The sequence below is a fragment of the Chiloscyllium punctatum genome, chromosome 5 (assembly GCF_047496795.1).
Source record: "Chiloscyllium punctatum isolate Juve2018m chromosome 5, sChiPun1.3, whole genome shotgun sequence".
NCBI classification, from domain to species: Eukaryota; Metazoa; Chordata; class Chondrichthyes; order Orectolobiformes; family Hemiscylliidae; genus Chiloscyllium; species Chiloscyllium punctatum.
Genome location: NC_092743.1, coordinates 123,377,148 through 123,400,418, shown reverse-complemented (window position 1 = coordinate 123,400,418; position 23,271 = coordinate 123,377,148). Strand labels below are relative to the sequence as shown.

The following is a 23,271-nucleotide window of genomic DNA, read 5'->3' as shown; positions in this document are numbered from 1 at the left end:
TGCATTTGAACAAATTTTTGTGTAATTCTCCACTTCACCATTAGCTCTAAAGCAAAATCTGACCCAACATATTATGCATCTTTAACATCAATGCCTGGTAATGATGACTATCTCTTGCTCTGAAACCTAATATGATAACATAATATTAGAGGGTGATAAACACCCTTTAGAAGCCTTGTAAATATCTTAATGGTATTTGCAAGGCTTCTAAGGGACATTTATAATGTGAGTTCAGTAAGGCATCAATGTAATCTTTATTTAGATCTCACTCTGGAGCACAGAAAAGTGTGACTCCACAGTCTCTGGCCTTGCACTCAAACCCTGTGCAGAACAGCTGATGGAGGTATTCACTGACATCTTCAACCTTTCCCTCCTACAAGGTGAGGTCCCCACCTGCTTCAAGAAGATCACCATCATCCCAATTCCAAATGAAGTGTAAGTAATGTGCCTTAATGAGTACTGCCCAGTGGCTCTGACCTCATAAACATGAAGTGCTTCGAAAGGCTGGACATGACCCACATCAACTCCAGCCTCCCAGCATGCCTCCATCCCCTGCAACTTTCCTATCGATGAAAGAGGTCCACACAGATGCTATTTCCTTAGCTCTACACTCATCCCTTGGACATCTGGCTAATAAGGGCACCAAGATCAGACTCCTACTCATCGGTGGCAGAGTGGTTAGCACTGCTGCCTCACAGCGCCAGAGACCTGGGTCCAATTCCCGCCTCAGGTGACTCTCTGTGTGGAGTTTGCACGTTCTCGCCGTGTCTGCGTGGGTTTCATCCGGGTGCTCCGGTTTCCTCCCAAAATCCAAAAAATGTGCAGGTTAGGCGAAGGGGTAAATGTAGGGGAATGGGTCCGGGTGGGTTACACTTCGGCGGGTCGGTGTGGACGTGTTGGGCCGAAAGGCCTGTTTCCACATTGTAAGTAATCTAATCTAAACTGTAGCTCCACCTTCAACATCATATCCCTTCCAGACTAATCTCATAACTCTGAGGTCTAGGTCTCTGCTCCCACCCTCTGCAACTGGATCCTCAGCTTCCTGACCAGTAGACCAGAATCAGTGAAGATAGATAACTGCACTTCTCCACAATAACTATCAACAGTGGAGCTCCCCCAAAGGATACGTTCTCAGCCCCCTGCTGTATTCCCTGTACATCCACAACTGTGTAGCCAAATTCTGAAAAAACACCAACATGGTAGGACAAATATCAAACAACAATGAGTCAGAATACAGGAAGGAGAGTGAGGGCTTGGTGTCACGGTACAATGATAACAACCTCTCTGTCAATGTTGGCAAAACAAAAGAACTTACCATTGACTTCAGGATGAAAGGAGGAGGATACACCCCTATCTTTGTCAATGGAGCTGAAGCAGAGAGGGTTGAGAGCATCAAGTTCCCTGAAGTGATGATAACCAACAATTTGTTCTGGACTTCCCACGTAGATGTGATGGTCAAGAAGGCACAACATCGTCTCTTCTTCCTTGGGTGGCTCAGGAAATTTGGCATGTCCCTAAGGATCTTCACCAATGTTTACAAATGCACCATAGAAAGCATACTGTCCGGGTGCATAGTGGTCTGGTACGGCAACTGCTCTGCCCAGGGCCACAGGCAACTACAGAAGGTTGCAGAGCCCAGACCATCACGGAGCCAAACTGCCATTCATGGACTCCATTTACACCTCTCATTGCTGTGGAAATACTACCATCAAAGACCCTTCCCACTCTTGTAATGATCTCCTATAATCTTTTTCATCAAGCAGAAAATAAAGAAGCTTCAACACACACACCACCAGGTTCAAGAACAGTTTCTTCCCTGTCGTTATTAGACTGCTGAATGGAATCTCTAACTTCAAATAATGCTGATTTAGCTAGTGTTGATCTTGATTTGCACAGTTGTAACCTATGTGCCTTGGCCCATCTCAGCATCCATATGATCTGTATGCCATTGCTTGCTACGATATGCCTGTACTGCTTGCAAAATAAAGCTTTTCACTGTACTTAGATACATATGACGACAATAAATTAAACCAAATCAAATCATTGGAATTGAAATATGGAGAGGAGATGACCTTCATTTCTAAACGCTTTATTTGAGTTCAACTAGGTTTAAAGTCAGTCCAAAACTGAAGGACGTCTAAAAAATAATCCAGAGTGCTCTGCACATGATTGGAGAACAAATCTAGTAAACCTAACAAAATAGGAAGACATTGGCCTTGTGGTATTATCACTAGACTGTTACTCCAGACAACAACATAAGACTCTGGGGATGCGGGTTTGAATCTCATCATGGCTGATGATGGCATTTGAATTTAACAGAAAAACACTGGAATTAAGATTCTAACAATGACCATGAAGGCATTGTCAATTTTCAGAGAAAATCCATCTGGTTCACTAATGCCCTTTATGTAAGGATCCTTACCTGGAAGGATCCTTACCTAGTTTGGCCTAACATGTGATTGCAGACCCACAGCAATGTGGTAGACTCTTAACTGAGCTTTGGGCAATCAAAGATGGCAATAAGTGCTGGCTGAGCCAGTGATGCCCACATTGCAAGAATGAATAAAAAGTAATTAGATTAGATTACTTATAGTGTGGAATCTGGCCTTTCGGCCCAACGAGTCCACACCGACACATTCTCCTACATTTACCCCTTCACCTAACACTACAAGCAATTTGGCATGGCCAATTCACCTAACCTGCACATTCTTCGACTGTGGAAGGAAACCGGAGCACCTGGAGAAATGCGCAAACTCCACACAGATAGTTGCCTGAGGTGGGAATTGAACCCAGGTCTCTGGTGCTGTGAGGCAACAGTGCTAACCACTGCGCCACCATGCTGCCCATGAATTGATGGACTAATTGAACAATTAAAACATACCAAATTTAAATTCAAATTTAGAAAACAGAGTGTATTTTCTTTCAACTTCTAAGCATAAAAATCTCTAACAATTGGATAGATCACAATACGTAAAACATAATGCAACAACCTCAGTTGTGGTCAGGCGAAAGTCAGAAGAAAATGCACTGAGTTGAAAATCTTTCCTTAACTCCCACCATCCTGACTAACTCAGGGACAATGAAAATTGAAGGCAGCCTTCCCACCCAGAGGTCCTATTTCAGGATATTTCAAGCAGAACACTTAGCCCAGGTGTTCCATAGATTGGTGCCTGTCAGCTTGAGACAGGTAGTGGTGGGGTAAAGGGCTGGGTGACGAGTGTTGTTGTATGCTTTCTCAATCAGGTATCTTATAAGTACTAAAGTGACCTGCTGTAAGCAGCAAGAGCTGCTCTTAAACTATGCCACCCCTCAAACCTTTGTCACATAAGCTACTGGGGTCTCCCCAATTGCCATGACAAGAATGTCCTCTTTAACTCTCCTCCCACGCTCTAGGGCTGCGCCTAGGCCCAGAAATGTCCGGCATCACAGGGTGCTAATGGGATGGAACATCATTGGCCTTCTGATTGACTAATAGATTTGAAAGCGAAGCCTTTGCTAAATGTATACGAAAGGCAGGTAAGAGTGCCTTACTGGAATTTAATTCCAATGGGGTTCCTGGAATTCATCATCATGGATTACCTCCAGCTGTTTATTTCATCTCAATGTTAGCAAGTAGCAAGGACATGCAAAAATGTTTCTACTGATGGGATCATTAAATTTCCCAAAGCACAATGGTCCAAAGGATTCATAGTAAATGAAGCACCCCTGAAGTTGCTAATGTAGATCCATTTGCACACAGGTTCCACTAAAAGTAATGAGATAAACAATAGGCAAATTTGTTTTTATGGTGGTGGTTGAGGGATAAATATTGGCCCTAATACTGGAACAACTCAACTGTTCCTCTTTGAATAGCTCTATGCAACATGCAATACCCATCTGAAAGGGTAGTCAAGACCTGGCTTTGATATCTCATCTAAAGAGACACTTCTGACACTGAAGCCTTCCCAGACAGTAGAAGTTCAACAATGTAAATTAGGTTTTCAAGTCTCTGGATCCACAAACTTCTAACTCAGTGCTTAGACGCCAAGCAATTGAGACAAATAGTGAACAACAAAGTTAAAGCACCATAGGTTATAAATAGAATCTACCAATGTCAGAAAAATAGAAGCTTTATCTCCTATAATCAATAATGACTGCAAATAGCATTAAATCATCAATGGAGACAGACACAGAATATATAATAACTGGATCTGAAACCAAGTAAACAGATAATCATTTCAGAGAGTTTTAGAATAATAGACCATTGTGCTTGTGCCTTTTAACTCTAGCCTTTCAATTTCTCCTCTTTCAAATATTTATCAATTTCCCTTTGAAAGTTATTTTGAAACTGCTTCCATCATCTTTACAAGACGTTCAATCCAAATGAGAAAAATCTGTCTGCAAAAAAATTCCCTTCTGACCTCTCATTATTTTGTCAGTTGTCTGAAATCTGTGTCTTCTGATATTGGAGACAGTTTCCCCAAATCCTTCATAGTCTTGAACACTTCAATCAAATCTCGCCTTCACCTCTCATGCTTCTAAAAACAACAATTCCAGCTTCTTTCATCTTTTGATGCAGGTCTTTTGTCCCTGCACCTCCACTGTATCCCTTTTAATGTTTTTGGTGTATTGCTAAATGCTTCATTCCTGGAAGTCATCACAATACTCTAGCTGGTGCCTAACCAGTATGTTAAAAATAATCATTCATGTGACTGCCAAGTTGACTCGTGTGTCTATGAAGTTTGTTTTGAAGTCCCTCACTGATTTCCAACTTTCATGTCATTTCCAAATGTTGAAAGTATGCACTGATTTATATCAGAAAGAACAGTAGCCTAAACATTGATCCAGGGGAGCTTCACTGAACAATCCTCTTCAGTTCTAAAAACAACTGCTCACCTCAATGTGCTTTTTTTTTACATTCTTTAACCAATTATCTATCTATGTAGCCACCTCAGCAATTATCTAAGTGAAAATTACTTACATATTTCATAAGACTGGAGACTAGAATATCAACAGAGCAATCTGTAATTTTGTGTGGTCAATTCTTAAAATGCTCAGAATAGTGGTTAAAAGTCAAAGAATTAAGTGAAACTGCGCTACTTCCACAACAGGGATGCTGACCACAGTAGAATGCCGAACTGATACCCTCTTTTACATGTAGACATTTATGTCACCCAAGAGGTTCGCACTAGCGCAAACATGAACTAACACAGAAACAGACTCAAATAGCTTGTAATTAGAATATTTGGAGATTTGCTTAAGAATAACATATATTTGTTTGAAATTTCTGGCACTTTAATGCAAACATATGCTGAAACTGGGCATAGGTATGCAAATATGTGAAAAATTCACATATAATATCCAAACTGCCCAATTTCAATGTGAAGGTTAGATTGCATAACTTTACAACATCAAGGCAGAATTTTCAGCATAAATTTTGAAGATTAGATGCAATATATTTGTAAGTTTTAACTTTTATCCATGTGCAGTTTAACTTTAAAACTAACAGCACAGCACAAATGGAGAGGACTTGCCAGATAGGTTTCTTAGGTTCCTTACCCATACACCGCGGTGGTCGGTTCTGATTGCTCCATGTACCATCCTGTTGGCACACTGCAGTGGACTGCTCCTTTGATGAAAGTTGATAGCCGTCATTGCAAAAGTAGCTAACTCGTGTGTTTACTGAGTAATCAGTTGCAAATACTCCTCCATTCACTGATGCTTTAGGTACACCACAAGATATTGCTGGAACAAATGAAACACATCATGAAAGATGCTCAATAACAAAATCTTTTCTCTGTCAATATTAATTAAAAATATTCAATTAGTCATTTTTTCAACATCGTCAACTAATGTCTGCTTTTCCACAATAGCATAGTTGATATTGTAAATTCGACATATGGTGGGTGGTGAGCGCTCAGCTCTCTTGTATCATTGAACAGTATAATTCACTGGTGCTCCAAGGCATTAAAACCATATTGGAAAGTGAAGCTTTTCTTCATTTGTTCATTGGATATGGGTGGCACTTATTTTGTCAGCATTTATTGCTCTGGAAAAAATGGTGAAGTGCTGCCTTCTTGATCCACTGATTATAATCGTGAATAGAAACTTGTTTTTTCCCATTTTGTTACTTCGTGAGCACAATGGTTTTGAAAGGTAGCTGATCTCTCCACTACTCCATTATCCTAATTGAGGGTCATCTGAATGCTTCAGAATGAATGCTCATCGATACCCTGTCACCCTGGATATCTCCATAGGACCTTGTACCAATTACTTGGGGTCACTGCACAGCTCAAACATTTGTATTAAAAACAGTTGTAATTAGCAGTTACATTAGACATTATAAATTAGTGAAAAGCACAGAATGAGAAACTCCCACATCCTATGAGTGAATAAAAAAATCTTGGAGTGTGTTTCCACACCAATGCGGCTGACAAGAATGGCCACTTAGGTAGAAACTGGTGATAATAACACACCACCACAACAGAGCCTCTGGCTACTGGCTGCTCCACAGTTGGCAGATCATTCTTGTTGCTCCCCTCACTGCAGTTGTCTTTGAACATCAAACTCACAAGTCCCCTTGCATTTCCACTGGCACTACCCTTTCATTACAGGCCACGCCATTCACTACTCAGCTCTCAATTTTGCTCAGGGAATAGGACAGCAAGTGAGACACCAAAAACTCCCCGGGTTCAATGGTTGTCTATTTTCACAGGCACCGGGCTACTACATAAAACAACACATGAAGCAATAATGCAAGTTTTGTATCACTGCTGCCAGTAAAGTGGCAAGAATAACTCCGACAATTGTAATGGCAACAAACACAGTATGAAAACTATATTATTTTCACGAATGAATCCTGGTTGACATTTCCACAATGTCATGACTCAGTTGGAAAGAGTGCACTGATAATTAAACTCCCGAAACTCAATGGAGTCTTAGAGTCATAGAGATGTACTGTACGGAAACAGACCATTCGGTCCAACTCGTCCATGCTGACCAGATATCCCAACTCAATCTAGTCCCACTTGCCAGCACCCGGCCCTTATCCCTCCAAACCCTTCCTATTCATATACCCATCCAAATGCCTTTTAAATGTTGCAATTGTACCAGCCTTCACCACATCCTCTGGCAGCTCATTCCATACACGTACCACCCTCTGCATGAAAAAGGTCTCTTTTATATCTTTCCCCTCTTACCCTAAACCTATGCCCTCTAGTTCTGGACTCCCCCACCCCAGGGAAAAGACTTTGCCTATTTATCCTGTCCATGCCCCTCATAATTTTGTGAACCTCAATAAGGTCACCCCTCAGCCTCCAACGCTCCAGGGAAAACAGCCCCAGCCTATTCAGCTTCTCCCTGTAGCTCAGATCCTCCAACCCTGGCAACATCCTTGTAAATCTTTTCTGAACCCTTCTAAGTTTCACAACACCTTTCCAATAAGAAGGAGGCCAGAATTGCATGCAATATTCCAACAGTGGCCTAACCAATATCCTGTACAGCCGCAACATGACCTCCCAACTCCTGTACTCAGTACTCTAACCAATAAAGGAAAGCATACCAAATGCCTTCTTCACTATCCTATCTACCTGTGACTCCACTTTCAAGGAGCTATGAACCTGCAGTCCAAGGTCTCTTTGTTCAGCAACACTCCCTAGGACCTTACCATTAAGTGTATATGTCCTGCTAAGATTTGCTTTCCCAAAATGTAGCATCTCATATTTATCTGAATTAAACTCCATCTGCCACTTCTTAGCCCATTGGCCCATCTGGTCAAGATCTTGTTGTAATCTGAGGTAACCCTCTTTGCTGTCCATTACACCTCCAATTTTGGTGTCATCTGCAAACTTACTAACTGTACCTCTTATGCTCACATCCAAATCATTTATGTAAATGACAAAAAGTAGAGGGCCCAGCACCGATCCTTGTGGCACTCCACTGGTCACAGGCCTCCAGTTTGAAAAACAACCCTCTACCACCACCCTCTGTCTTCTAACTTTGAGCCAGTTCTGTATACAAATGGCTAGTTCTCCCTGTATTCCATGAGATCTAACCTTGCTAATCAAGTCTCCCAAGGGGAACCTTGTTGAACGCCTTACTGAAGTCCATATAGATCACATCTACTGCTCTGCCCTCATCAATCTTCTTTGTTACTTCATCAAAAAACTCAATCAAGTTTGTGAGATATGATTTTCCACGCACAAAGCCATGTTGACTATCCCAAATCAGTCCTGGCCTTTCCAAATACATGTTAATCCTGTCCCTCAGGATTCCCTCCAACAACTTGCCCACCACCGTGGTCAGGCTCACTGGTCTATAGTTCCCTGGCTTGTCCTTACCACCCTTCTTAAACAGTGGCACCACGTTTGCCAACCTCCAGTCTTCCGGCACCTCACCGGTGACTATCGATGATACAAATATCTCAGCAAGAGGCCCAGCAATCACTTCTCTAGCTTCCCATAGAGTTCTTGGGTACACCTGATCAGGTCCTGGGGATTTATCCACCTTTAACCTTTTCAAGAAATCCAGCACTTCCTCCTCTGTAATTTGGACATTTTGCAAGATGTCACCATCTATTTCCTTACAGTCTATATCTTCCATATCTTTTTCCACAGTCAATGCTGATGCAAAATATTCATTTAGTATCTCCCCCATTTTCTCTGGCTCCACACAAAGGCCGCCTTGCTGATCTTTGAGAGGCCCTATTCTCTCCCTAGTTACCCTTTTATCCTTAATATATTTGTAAAACCCCTTTGGATTCTCCTTAATTCTATTTGCCAAAGCTATCTCATATCCCCAATTTGCCCTCCTGTTTTCCCTCTTAAGTATACTCCTACTTTCTTTCTCCTCTTCTAAAGATTCACTCGATCTATCCTGTCTGTACCTGACATATGCTTCCTTCTTTTTCTGAACCAAACCCTCAATTTCTTCAGTCATCCAGCATTCCCTATACCTACCAGCCTTCCCTTTCACCCTGACAGGAATATACTTTCTCTGGATTCTTGTTATCTCATTTCTGAAGGCTTCCCATTTTCCAGCCGTCCCTTTACCTGCGAACATCTGCCTCCAATCAGTTTTTGAAAGTTCTTGCCTAATACCATCAAAATTGACCTTTCTCCAATTTAGAACTTCAACTTTTAGATCTGGTCTATCCTTTTCCATCACTATTTTAAAACAAATAGAATCATGGTCACTGCCCCCAAAGTGCTCTCCCACTGACACCTCAGTCACCTGCCCTGCCTTATTTCCCAAGAGTAGGTCAAGTTTTGCACCTTGGTAAAAACAATGACTGCAGATGCTGAAAACCAAATACTAGATTAGTGGTGCTGGAAGAGCACAGCAGTTCAGGCAGCATCCAACGAGCAGCGAAATCGACGTTTCGGGCAAAAGCCCTTTTGCCCGAAACGTCGATTTCGCTGCTCGTTGGATGCTGCCTGAACTGCTGTGCTCTTCCAGCACCACTAATCTAGTATCAAGTTTTGCACCTTCTCTAGTAGGTACATCCACATACTGAATCAGAAAATTGTCTTGTACACACTTAAGAAATTCCTCTCCATCTAAACCTTTAACACTATGGCAGTCAAAGTTGATGTTTGGAAAGTTAAAATCTCCTACCATAACCACCCTATTATTCTTACAGATAGCTGAGATCTCCTTACAAGTTTTTCTCAATTTCCCTCAGACTATTGGGGGTCTAATAATACAATCCTAATAAAGTGATCATCCCTTTCTTATTTCTCAGTTCCACCCAAATAACTTCCCTGGATGTATTTCTGGGAATATCCCCCTTAGCACAGCTGTAATGCTATCCCTTATCAAAAATGCCACTCCCCCTCCTCTTTTGCCTCCCTTTCTATCCTTCCTGTAGCATTTATATCCTGGAACATTCAGCTGCCAGTCCTGCCCATCCCTGAGCCATGTTTCTGTAATTGCTATGATATCCCAGTCCCATGTTCCTAACCATGACCTGAGTTCATCTGCCTTCCCTGTTAGGCCCCTTGCATTGAAATAAATGCAGTTTAATTTATTAGTCCTACCCTGACTGTTTGACTCACTTCTGTTCTCAGCTGTACCCGTCTCAGATTGTCCTCTTTCCTCACTATCTCCCTGGATCCCAACGCCCCCCCCCCCCCCCCCCCCCACCCCACCCCCACCCCAACCTTACTAGTTTAAATCCTCACAAGCAGTTATAGCAAATTTCCCTGCCAGTATATTAGTCCCCTTCCAATTTAGGTGCAATCCGTCCTTCTTGTACAGGTCACTTCTACCCCAAAAGAGATTCCAATGATCCAAAAATGTGAATCCTTCTCCCATACACCAGCTCCTCAGCCATGCATTCATCTGCTCTGTCCTCCTAGTCCTGCCCTCACTAGCTCGTAGCACTGGGAGTAATCCAGATATTACTACCCTTGAGGACCTCCTTTTTAAAATTCTACCTAACTCTCTGTAATCTCCCTTCAGAGTCTCAACCTTTTCTCTTCCAATGTCATTGGTTCCAATGTGGACAATGACCTCTTGTTGGTCCCTCCCCCCACCGTGAGAACATTCTGCACCCTCTCTGAGACATCCTTGATCCTGGCACCAGGGAAATAACACACCATTCTGCTTTTTCTCTGCTGGCCACAGAAACATCTGTCTGTACCTCGGACTACAGAATCCCCTATCACAATTGATCTCTTGGAAGCCGACGTACCCCTCATTGTATTAGAGCTAGTCTCAATATCAGAAATTTGGCTGTTCATGCTACGTTCCCCTGAGAATCCATCACCCCCTACATTTTCCAAAACAGCATACCTGTTTGAAATGGGTATATCCACAAAAGACTCCTGCCTCCCTCTCTTACCGTTCCTGGAGTTAATCCATCTATCTGAGACATCCCCCCCCACTTTCTATAACTGCCATCCATTACATACTGTAGCTGTTGCAAATTCCTCATTGCTTCTATTTGTCTCTCCAACCGATCCACTTGATCAGATAAGATTTGCATCCAACAACATTTATGGCAGACATAATCCGCAGTAACCCTTAAACTCTATTTAAACTCCCACATCTGACAAGAAGTACATATCACTGTAAAGGTCATTTTTGCTCCTTCACAATCTACAGACCCAGAAAATGACACCATCTTATTCCTCTACAAACACTGCCCCAGGTTAAATTAATAGCTATGGCTTATATTTTAAGTTTAATCAAGAGACTTATCTCCAAAAACATATAATCAAGAAAGAAGCCACTGTACCCACTACTGCAGCCTTTCTATTGGACAGACTTAAAACAACAATTAACTTATCTGATTCTGTGCTGTGAACTTCGCCCAACAGTTCCTCCAAGATGAGTTGTGAATTTCACTGTTTGTTAATTTTCCCAGATGCACTCCGATGTCCAGCGATACACGAATTCAAACAGCAAAGGCGGTAACTGTGCAGGTTCTCTCTCTCTCTCTCTCTCTCTCTGTCCTCACCATGTGCTTCCTTTGTCTGCCCTTCTCCCTTTTAAACTGCTGGTGTTTTGACTTTTTTTTCCCAAAGTTCCAAAACAAAGCAACAGCATGTAAAACAGTAATTGCTGCTCCTGGAATTCAAGGAAATCACCTCCAACACCTAAAATACCTCAAAAAAAAGGAGCAGCTCTTACAGCCAGAAATTTCTCCCGTCCTCTAATAAGCCATCACAAATGTATAAAACCCATTTTAACCATCAAGATGATCAAATCACCTGACTGCTGGTCAGGACAAAAACAATCCAACTCGGTTTCATGATGAACAAGTAAACTATTTATTGTAAACATTTTTATTCTTTGATACAAGATGCTACTGGGTTGAAGGTTTCTGGATTATTTAAGTGCACTGTACTCACAGATCTGTTTTTAAGAAAAAAAATCCACCTCACTGCTCTGATAAGTATCATTATGTTGCACAGCTAAAGTCTATAGAACACAATTCTACCTGATCTTCCAACTCCAAAAAAAATTCTGCTTGGATTTTGTTTTGCTATAGTTGTGCCCTACTTACATCTTCCAATTTTTCATCTGAAAGGAAAAGAATTTTATGCTTTGCATGCTTCCATCCTTTAAGAGATGACACAGCATCTTTTAATGTGTTTCATCACTAGGTAAGCACATGTACATGCAAAAGAAACTCAAGAAAATTGCAGTAATTTGACCCCAATTATTCATTAAGCAATTCACTGTCACATTGCCTTCCAAATTCTTAAATTATTCCAAACTAATCACATTCTGATAATAGATCTGCAGTTGCATTTCCAGCAACAGAAATACTTTTTGTGTTAAATGAATGACTTATCAAGTTCCATCAAAACAATTTGAGAGTTAAATATTGTGAAAAAGGATAAGGGGGTCTTTGCCGACATATCACAGGGCTCAATCTAGCCAAAAATCATTTAAGTGTTTCAAGCAGTTTCTCTCTATGTCCAAAAGCATTTGCTTATGTCATCATCCCAAAGTTGCCACACAAACTATTTAGCACATTTTATCATCTGATGTTAGCCCACTTCTCCAACTCATTTAGAGTCAGGAGTATACACCACTGCTGGGATATCTTGGTATCCTGGCACTATTCCATAATTTAAATTCCATTGCACACCTGACCAAGGGCTGGTATTAACCTACACCATTCATCCTTGATATGCAGACAAGTGGAAATTGATTACCCTGATTTGCAGACAGGGACTTCAGCATCCTGCCGCATGGTCTGGTGCCCGAACTGCCTTGGTTAATGGTCCATCAGAATGCCCAGTAATGTACACAAAATGATTATTGACCTTCACTATGCTGCTTAGGTGTGTGTCACTATCTGCTCTCTGATACCTTGCACTCCCTCTTTCTTTGCTACTACATCCAACATGTCTCGCAACCGTACTTCTCGTGATGTCACCATCTCTATCCCACAGCATTAACCTCTGCACTGTCTGTTCACTTACTGAGGAGATCTCACTGTTACCCCTATCTGCATCAGCACAAACAGATGTGCCACCCACTTTCACCTCTCTTAATCCCTCCTTTCATTCTCATATCTTAAATTCATGATATTTGTTCACCATTGGCTCATTTTTCACTATCAGCTGTGTGCACAAATCTCTGTCAAGCTGTAACTAATTGATGGTCAGATCCCACTTCTCCTTAATGCTACACGATGTTTAATGGGTCAAGATGTGAAGTCAGCAGTTCCTCCACCACGTGCAAACAATAGCATAGTTGATATTGTAAATTCTACATATGTGGGTGGTGAGCACTCAGCTCCCTTTTATCACTGAACAGTACAATTCACTGGTGCTCCAAGGCATTAAAACCATGTTGGAAAGTGAAGTTTTTCTTCATTTGTTCGTAAGTGGCACTTATTTTGTCATCATTTATTGCTCTGGAAAAAACAGTGAAGTGGTGCCTTTTTGATCCACTGATTATAATAGTGAATAGAAACTGTCTTTTTTTCCCATTTTGTTACTTTGTGAATACAACAGTATTGAAAGGTAACTCATCTCTCCACTACTCCATCATCCTAGTTGAGGCTCAACTGCATACTTCATCAATACCCTGTCTCCCTGGATATCTCTATAGTACCTAGTTAAAAATCACACAACACTAGGTTATAGTCCAACAGGTTTGATTGGAAGCACACTAGCTTTAGGAGCGACGCTCCTTCATCAGGTGATTGTGGGTGAAGGAGCATCGCTCCAAAAGATAGTGTGCTTCCAATTAAACCTGTCGGACTATAACCTGGTGTTGTGTGATTTTTAACTTTGTACACCCCAGTCCAACACCGGCATCTCCAAATCTATAGTACCTTGTAGCCACTACATGAGGTCAGTGCACAGCTCAAACATTTGTATGACAAACATCTGTAATTAGCAGTTACATTAGACATTATAAATTAGTGAAAAGCACAGATTGAGAAACTCCCACATCCTGTGAGTGAATAACAAAAGTCTTGGAGTGTGTTTCCACACTAATGTAGCTGACAAGAATGGCCACTTAGGTAGAAGCTACAGAACATTGCAAGTTACTGCTACTTTGACAGCTACGTTCCATCTTTTCAGTTATATAGACATTACCAGTGCATCACAGACATGAATGGGATTCATTCATTATCTTGCTCAGGAGTGCTTGCAGCCAGGATGTGGATACACGATAAGCTCGCACTGTTACCTTCCATCTGTCTGATTATGTGTAGAATTATATATTGATTACAATCCTCTCTGCATTCCAACATTCTGACTGCAACCTCCAGAATTGAATCCCCCAGTGAGCCATATAGTTGCATCTTAATATCTACACTAGAATAGTTAACAGCTAAATCTCAATGTGGGTAATGGGATAATGGGATAACTTTACAGGGACAATGGGCTACAGTGCAAGGTAGAACCAGGCACTGTGAAATAAACAGGAATCTGGTGACAAGGGCTGCTTAACCTTCAAGGTTATCAAGGCGACTAAATGAATGATAAAAGGGAAGACAATGAAATAGATGCATCTTGTCGATACAATCGTTGGATGGATAATCTCAGAGACATGAGGGTCCTGGTTGGAGTCAAACTTTCCAGAAGGTCAAGAGAAAATATATTAAAAAGAAGAGCGTTAAGACATCGATGGTGATAACGAGGAACAACCATCACAGAAGCAGGGCCTGCCTCCTGAGCTCCGAGTTCAGAAAAGAAGGATCGACTCAACTGAATGATTAATGCCTGGCCAGCTATTCCTCACTAGAGTGGGTAATATCCAACTCTCAGTCATGAGTCTGAGGCCACTTGGTTTGGAACCAGCACTTTTTTTTTCTTTTTGCTTCAGTGTTAAATCGACTTGGTGATAAATAAAGAAGTAGATTGAAGGGACAGTACAGGGTGGAATCATTGTGATCATTGGTGTTGATTTGGGAAGGGCAACAGACATCATCAGTCTTCACCCCACAATATTAACATTTCATGACCTTTAATGAGTGTCCCTCTCTTCTTAAACAAGGGTGTCATATTGGCCATTTTCCAGTCCTATGGAACCATGCCTGACTCCAGTGATTGCTGAAAGATCACCATTAATGCCTCCACAATCACCTTAATTATTTCTTTCTGGCTTGTAGCTCATCCAGCCCAGCTGATTTAGCCATCTCTTCAGACCTTTCAACTTCCCCAGCACCTGCTCTGTAGTGATGGCCACCACATTCACCTCTGCCCCTGACTCGCTTGATATTCTGATATCCTATTGGTGTCTTCCTATTCAGGACCAAGTACTTATTCAAATCTTCTGCCATTTCTATGTTCCCTATTACTACTTCTCCAGCCTCATTTTGCAGCAGGCGAATGTCCACTCATGCTTCACTCTTAGCTGTTATATATATCCAAAAAAAGCTCCTGCAATCTCCTTTTATATGACTAACTAGCTTACCTTCATATTTCATCTTCTTCACCCTCATAGAATCCTTACAGTGTGGAAACAGGTTATTTGGCCCAACAAGTCCACACTCACCCTTCAAAGAGCATCTCACCCCTACCCTATTGCATTTCCCATGACTAATGCACCTTGCCTACACATCCCTAAACACTTGAGCAATTTAGCATGGCCAATTCACCTAACCTGCACATCTTCGGAACTGTGGGAGGAAACTGGAGCACCCAGAGGAAACCCACACATATGTGGGGAGAATATGCAAACTCCATACATTCACAGAGACACAAAGGTCCTGGTAGGAGCCCAAGGCTGGAATCGAACTTGGATCCCTGGTGCTGTGAGGCAGCAGTGCTAACCACTGAACCGCCATGCCACCCTTATTGCTGTTTTAGCTGTTCTCTGCTGGATTTTAACAGCTTCCCAATCCTCTAATTTCCCACTTATCTTTACCACATTGTATGCTATTTTTCTGTTACACTTATGCTGTTGCTGACTTCCCTTATACTTCCCTTAATAAGTTAACGCTTCCTTGGGATGAATTTGTGCTATGCCTCCTGAATTACTCCAAAATCTACTGCCACTGTTGCTTCATCATCTTCCCTGCTGGTGTCCCCTTCCAATCACTTCTGGCCATCTCCTCCCTTATCATACCTTTACTCAGTTGTAATATATTACATCTGATTCAAAATTCTCCCTCTCAAACCCCAGGGTGAATTCTATTATATTATAGTCACTGTCCTCTAAGGGTTCCTTCACTTTAAGCTCCCCAAGCAAGTCTGCATCATGATGCATCACCAAATTCAGAATTGCCTAGAGGGCTCTACCTCAAGTTTCTCCAAAACAAAATTGTGCAAACATTCTATGAATTAGTTTCTTGGGATTTGCTACCAATCTTATTTTCTCAGTCCACTTGTATATTGAAGTCACCCATAACTATTGTAATTGTGCCTATCTTATACATGCTTTCTATGTCCTGATTAATTTTCTGTCACACATCCTGACTAGTGTTAAGGGCTCTGTACATAACTCCCATTGGAGTCCTTTTCTCTTTGCGGTTCCTCAACTCCACTCACACAGATTCGATGCCTTCTGATTCTGTATCACATGTCGTTCTCAATTTAATTTCTTTTCCTACTGACCAGTCAATCCTGCCCTTCTGCCCATCTGCCTGTCTTTTTGATTGGACGTGTCTCCTTGGATATTTAGTTTTCACCCTGTTCCGCTTGCAGCCTTGTTTCTGTGATTCCCATAACACTTTACCTGCCAATTTAAATCTGCGCGACAAGCTCATTTACCTTGTTTTGTGCACTGCATGCATTTAAGTACAGCACCCTCAGTTCTGAATTGACATTGTCCCTTCTCATAGTTGTTTCCTTTCTTGCTGTGCCTGAAGTTAGATTCCAGAGCCTTTCCATTCTATCTGACCTATTACTTGTTTTGGAATCTTTCATAACCCCTGCTAAGTCCTCCCCACCTTTAATGTTTTCCATAATTTTCCATGTAAGAACCTGCACTCTCTCCGCACACTCCCCATTTAGCTTGAAGCTTTAAACACAGCCTGAGTTATGTGATTCTCCAGAACTTTGGTCCCAGCATGATTCAGATGGAGCCCATCCCATTGGAACAGTTCCTTCCTTCCCCATCTCTGGCACCAATGTCCCATGGATTCAAATTTATTTCTCCCAAACTAACCTTCGAGCCACACACTTACTCCTTTAGCCAATCACCTCCTGGCTCAGGTAGTAATTTGGAGATTTTTCTTTGGTTCTGCTTTCTAATTTAGCCCCTTGTTGCACGTATTCCCTCAGCAGAACCTCTTCCTAACCATGTCATTGATACCTTTGTGGACCATGACAACTTGTCTTGTCCCTCCTGTTCTAAGTTCCTCTGCAGCCTTGATGAGATATCCTGAACCCAAGCAGCAGGAAGGCAACATAGCCTTCAGGACATGCAATCCTCACCACAAAGAACAGCGTCTATTCCCAAGACTCTATTATATCTGATCACTACTGTATTTCTCTTCTCCCCAGTGTTGAATGGCTCCCTCCACTGTAGTGCTATGGTAAGTTTGCCCATCCTCCCTATAGCTCCTGCTCTCATCCACACAGGGACCAAGAGTCTCAACCCTGTTAGACAAGTTCAAGGGCTGAGAGAAAGTGAGCACTACAGATGCTGGAGTCCTAGATTTGAAAAATGTGATGCTGGAAAAAACACAGCAGGACAGGCAGCATTCAAGGAGTAGGAGAATCGACATTTCGGGCATTCCTGAAGAAGGGCTTATGCCCGAAATGACGATTCTCCTGCTCTTTGGATGCTGCCTGGCCTGCTGTGTTTTTCCAGCACCACATTTTTCAAGTTCAAGAGCTGAGGCTACTTCAGCACTACCTCCTTACTCCAGCTACCTGCCTTGCTGGTAGTCATACCTTCCTATTCTGACAACTGAACAAATTTGCAGCATTTGATTTAAGTAGTATGAATGCCTCACAAAACACAGTGTCCAGGTAACTCTCCCCTTCCCAATGTGTTTGGACCTAACACATCAACATATCAGCTCTGAGCCAGAGTTCCTCCAGCAACAATGATTTTCATCTTTAGAGTCAAACTTTCCTCCTATCTATGTCCCAAAATAACATCTTTTCTTTTTATGGATCTGTGATTCTTTAGAATGGTTATTCAAATTGATATTTATTTGTAACAATGCAGAAAATAAGATGCTGATATGTCAGCTTTCTATGACTTCCTTGGAGGACTACAACAATGTAATCGCTGAACACTTTCAACCATATTTGCCCGCTCATTAACTACAAATTGCAATGCATTGTAGGCTAGGTTACAACACAATTAGGCCAATCAAGCTGCATATATCTGTCACTGATTGCATTTTCAAATTGCCCAACAGTTTTGAGCTGTGCATGTACTTTTTCATATAATTTTGATTTTGGCAGTGGTGAGGGAAGATGCAATCAATAACATTAGCCTCTTTAAGGGAGTCAAGAATGTGGTGCTGGAAAAGCAGAGCAGGTCAGGGAGCATCCAAGGAACAGGAGAATCGACATTTTGGGCATAAGCCCTTCATCAGGCCTCTTTAAGGGAGTCTGATTTACTCTGTGTCTCCCTGCAGCAGGCAATTTGGAACCTGATTATAGCCTCTCAGCTGAATCAGAGAAATGGTCAATTGTGACTTCCCGAGCTGAATCAGTGGTCAGTTAAAATCCACCGAGTGATATAACCAGGTTCCTCTTTGAAGATTCAATTTGTAGTCTGCTGACATGATCAAAGCAGAAGAAAGTGAGGATTGCAGATGCTGGAGATCAGAGTCGAGAGTGTGGTGCTGGAAAGACAGAGGAACAGGAGATTTCTGATGACGGGCTTATGCCCGAAATGTCAATTACCCGGTTCCTTGGATGCTACCTGATGCTTTCCAGAACCACAGCCTTAACATTATCAAAGCACAACTGCACGTTGAATTCTGGCCTGAAAGGATCCCCTAAAGAAATTATTAAATTGTCTTGCCTGAAAATTCTGCACTCTTGACCATTCTAATCTGGAAATAGACCAATGGCATAAATCTGTGATTTTGAGATTAAAATTGGTATAGACCCATTCTTTCACTGGGGAGCAATTGATTAACTCATGTGTGATTAATTTTGCTGAAGACATGAAATTCTACTTTCTCCTAGGCAACGCTGCTGAATTGCTGAATGACCATTAGCTGAATTATCATAATCCTACCTTGAAACTAGTGAGGATTTACTGGTAAAAATTGAATAACATTAACTTACCATTAACTAAGTTAATGGTTCTAAAGTAAAAATAAGTATATGAGACTGCTTTAAATTAAAATATAATAGGAGTGAATTGTACAAATCAGCTTTTTGGCTTCATGTTTTTAACATAATGTCTGATCATTTGTGACAAAATAATGCTCTTTTCAATGAATAATAGAGTCATAGAGATGTACCGCATGGAAACAGACCCTTCGGTCCAACCCGTCTATACTGACCAGATATCCCAACCCAATCTAGCCCCACCTGCCAGCACCCGACCCATATCCCTCCAAACCCTTCCTTTTCATGTACGCATCCAGATGCCTTTTCAATGTTCCAGTCGTACTAGCCTCCACCACTTCCTCTGGCAGCTCATTCCATACACATACCACCCTCTGTGTGAAAAAGTTGCCCCTTAGGTCTCTTTTATATCTTTGCCCTCTCACCCTAAACCTATGCCCTCGAGTTCTGCACTCCCCTACCTCAGGGAAAAGACTTTGTCTATTTACCCTATCCATGCCCCTCATAATTTTGTAAACCTCTATAAGTTCACCCCTCAGCCTCCGACGCTCCAGGGAAAACAGCCCCAGCCTGTTCAGCCTCTCCCTATAGCTCAAATCCTCCAACCCTTGCAAAATCCTTGTAAATCTTTTCTGAATTCTTTCAAGTTTCACAACATCTTTCCAATAAGAAGGAGGCCAGAATTGCATGCAATATTCCAACAGTGGCCTAACCAATGTCCTGTACAGCTGCAACATGACGTCCCAGCTCCTGTACTCAATATTCTGACCAATAAAAGAAAGCATACCAAACGCCTTCTTTACTATCCTATCTACCTACGACTCCACTTTCAAGGAGCTATGAACCTGCACTCCAAGGCCTCTTTGTTCAGCAACACTCCCTAGGACCTTACCATTAAGTGTATTAATCCTGCTCAGATTTGCTTTCCCAAAATGCAGCACCTCACATTTATTTGAATTAAACTCCATTTGCCACTTTTCAGCCCATTGGCCCATCTGGTCAAGATCCTGTTGTAATCTGAGGTAATCTTCTTCGCTGTCCTCCAATTTTGGTGTCATCTGCAAACTTACTAACTGTACCTCTTATGCTCGCATCCAACTCATTTATGGATAATCTTCTTTCTCCAAACAGAGAAGAGTTAAGGATACAGTGGGAAAGAAAGAAATATTGTTGCCAGGAGATGTTTTTGCTTGTTTTTAAAAGAAAATATCCACCAAGGCTAATGGATCTATTTACCTTGACAGGCTGGGGCAGGTGCATTCCAAGAATAAAATCCATATGGTGATTTCCTGCATGTCGCTGTGCTATTCCCAATAAGCCGATAGCCTCGCTCACATGCCCAGCGAACAACACTATTGAGCTGTCCTCCTGTCTGTCTGAGTATTAGACCATGGGGTGGAGATTCTGGAGTGCTGCAGTAAAAGGCTGGGATTGAAAAAGTGGGACATTACATTTACATTACATTTCATTCCAGATTGATTTTGTGAAGTTACAAAAGAGGACATTGTGTGATTAAAATGATTACCTACCAACATATCGGATGCGAAAGCCTTTTTTGTTCGTACCGTGATCAGCTGACCAGCGAAGAAAAAGTTGGTGACCATTGCTCGTGATATTAAAAGGGGAAGAATAGTCCCCACTGAAGGAGCTCAGCAATGGGCTATGGCTGTTTGGACCTTAGTAAAAACAGAAAATTAGCATACAAAATTTAATCCACAATTAAAGTAAACAATAAATTTTAATGTTGAATAAATCATACTTACAATGCAATCTGAAATCAAAGGAATACTGTTTAAAATACTAATGAAAACATGATGTAAGTAAATTACAAAGGGAGATGTTGGATCAAAAGTTGAATAATGTATTGTGATCAATAGTTTTGCACTTCAAGCCTCTACTGTAGATCATACAGCTGATAACAAGCATTGTGTTATCAATAATTGAAGAATTGCAATATTTATCATTTAAATTACACAACAGATTTTTTTGATCATTTTGTGTCTTGATAACTTCGACATGGAAGTTTTATGAACATATTAAGAATTTTACATATTGCCGTCAGTTAAATTATGTGCTGCAAAATAGATACTTGTACTTCCTAACTGTGTGACATCTAATTTATTGTATTCAAAAATCTCATACAAGTCGAGTATTCAATATTTTAGTTAAAATCTATAATGTCTCCTATATTATCATGGTACTTTTCAAGCAGCATCCTCACATTATATTATGCAATGAAAAAAGTGTGTAATACAAGAAACTACCAGCAAGTGCTAGACTGATTTTACATGTATTTACAAACTCTTGGCTAGTAAATTTAAGTTAGTTATATTTTACGCTTCTTAGAATCATGAAACTTCCAAATTCAAATGAAAAGTGCTTACAGTTGTTAATTTACTGACTAAGCTTTTTGTTGTCATAATTTTCGACTTCAATTTTGTCATCTGTACAAATTAGCAACAAAACATTCTTTCTCCATTGGTATAAAGATATTCAAGTAGCACAAATCTGAAAATACGTTTAAGTTAGAACTGCATTTTTGTTTCAATTTCTGATTTATATGTGTGCTGCCAACATGGCAACAGATGTTAAAGTTAAAATGTGAAGAAAACCCTTGTATAGAAGCAACACAAAAGCAGAACAAATAAAAAGATGTCTGGCTTTAAACAAATAATTGGATACAAATTGAAAATGACAGTGTGGCAGCTCTGCTCAGGCAGGGTACAATAGAATCATGCAACAGCAGAAGCATCTTCAAATTGCTGTTGCCATTTATTTTGCACTGGTTTAGTGCTAATGGATCAATGTAAACATTATTTCTTTGTACTGTATAATGGGTAGTTGGCACAGGTTTACACAGAGGATATGAGGGCCCATTTGGGCTTGGGTCCTTACTCCTAATACAGTGAAGGTCTATCAACACCAAATAGACTGCAGTAGTTCAAGAAGGCAACTCACCAGCACCTTCTCAACGGCAACCAAGAATGGCCAATAAATGCTGACCCAGCCAGCAATGCTCACATCCAATAGATGAATAATAAAAGATCAAAAGGTGTGGCTTGAGTTGGAATGAATGATCGTATATCAGCATGCAGAGTGAGGGGTGTGAGTGATGAGGGCTAGACAACCTAATGATTAAGGAAACAATTTGACACAAATCCCAGGGAAAAGGAGGTGGGTGTCTGAAACAGCCAGCTTCAGGACACAGCAGTCACTGTGGACAGTTCCGAGCTGCATGAGGAATGACTACAGTTCATCCCATACCCACCCAATTCCCCCACATGCTCTGGAGAAAAATGTCATGCCCTTCAGAGAATTTTTACCTTGGTAGGTGTGCCAAGGAAAAACAGCTGCCTTTAATCTCACTTCTGAAGGTCAAATATATCACTGAATCATGGGATCACTGCAGTGGAGAAGGAGTGATTTAGCACATTGTGCCTAAACTGACTCTAACATCTAATGTTAACTCCTGTCTTTTCCCCACATCACTGCACACCATTTCCATTCAAATAATCATCCAATACTCTCTTAAGTGCCTCAATTGAACTTGCCTCCACTACAATTCCAGGCAGTGCATTCCTTCCCCGAACTACTTGCTGTGTGAAAAAGGTTTATTTCCCACAACACCATTGCTTCTGTTGGACATCAATTTAATCTATGCCGTCTTATTCATGCTCCTTTTTTATAAGCAGGAACAACATCTTCCTGTCCACTCTATCCAGCCTGCTCATGATTTTGAAAAACTATCAATTCTGGATGTAGGAAATGACATCACCAACTCAAGCAAACCCAATCACATAAATAGAAAGCAGGCCATACCACCAGTGCTTCATCCGGAGGCTAACTGATGATTTTACCTAGTATGGTGACAAAACGTCTGAAAACGAACCTTCCAGCTCAGCGAGCAAACCTGCATTGAGAACCTGAACCTGAGCTACAAATCTTCTCAAAGCTCACTATCAATTCTTATTTCAACCTTCTTCTGTCAAAGGAGAATAGTCTTAATCTCTTCAACACATACTCATAACTAAAATTTCTCATTCCCAGAGCCATTCTCGTAAATCTGCACTCCCTCCAATGCTCCTATACATTATACATTTCTCCTATAATG

The 23,271-nt window shown here is 41.2% G+C and overlaps 1 protein-coding gene across 1 annotated transcript in view; it reads right to left on the bottom strand.

The window, feature by feature from the left end:
- The window catches only part of csmd3b (CUB and Sushi multiple domains 3b), a 1,933,688-nt gene that overhangs the window by 87,813 nt on the left and 1,822,604 nt on the right, over window positions 1-23,271 (bottom strand). Inside the window, exons 48-50 of the mRNA XM_072571243.1 lie at window positions 20,690-20,836; window positions 20,397-20,585; window positions 5,539-5,724 (exon numbers count right to left, since the gene is read on the bottom strand). Of these exons, the coding sequence (XP_072427344.1) occupies window positions 5,539-5,724; window positions 20,397-20,585; window positions 20,690-20,836 (522 nt within the window). The remainder of the gene's footprint in view (window positions 1-5,538; window positions 5,725-20,396; window positions 20,586-20,689; window positions 20,837-23,271) is intronic.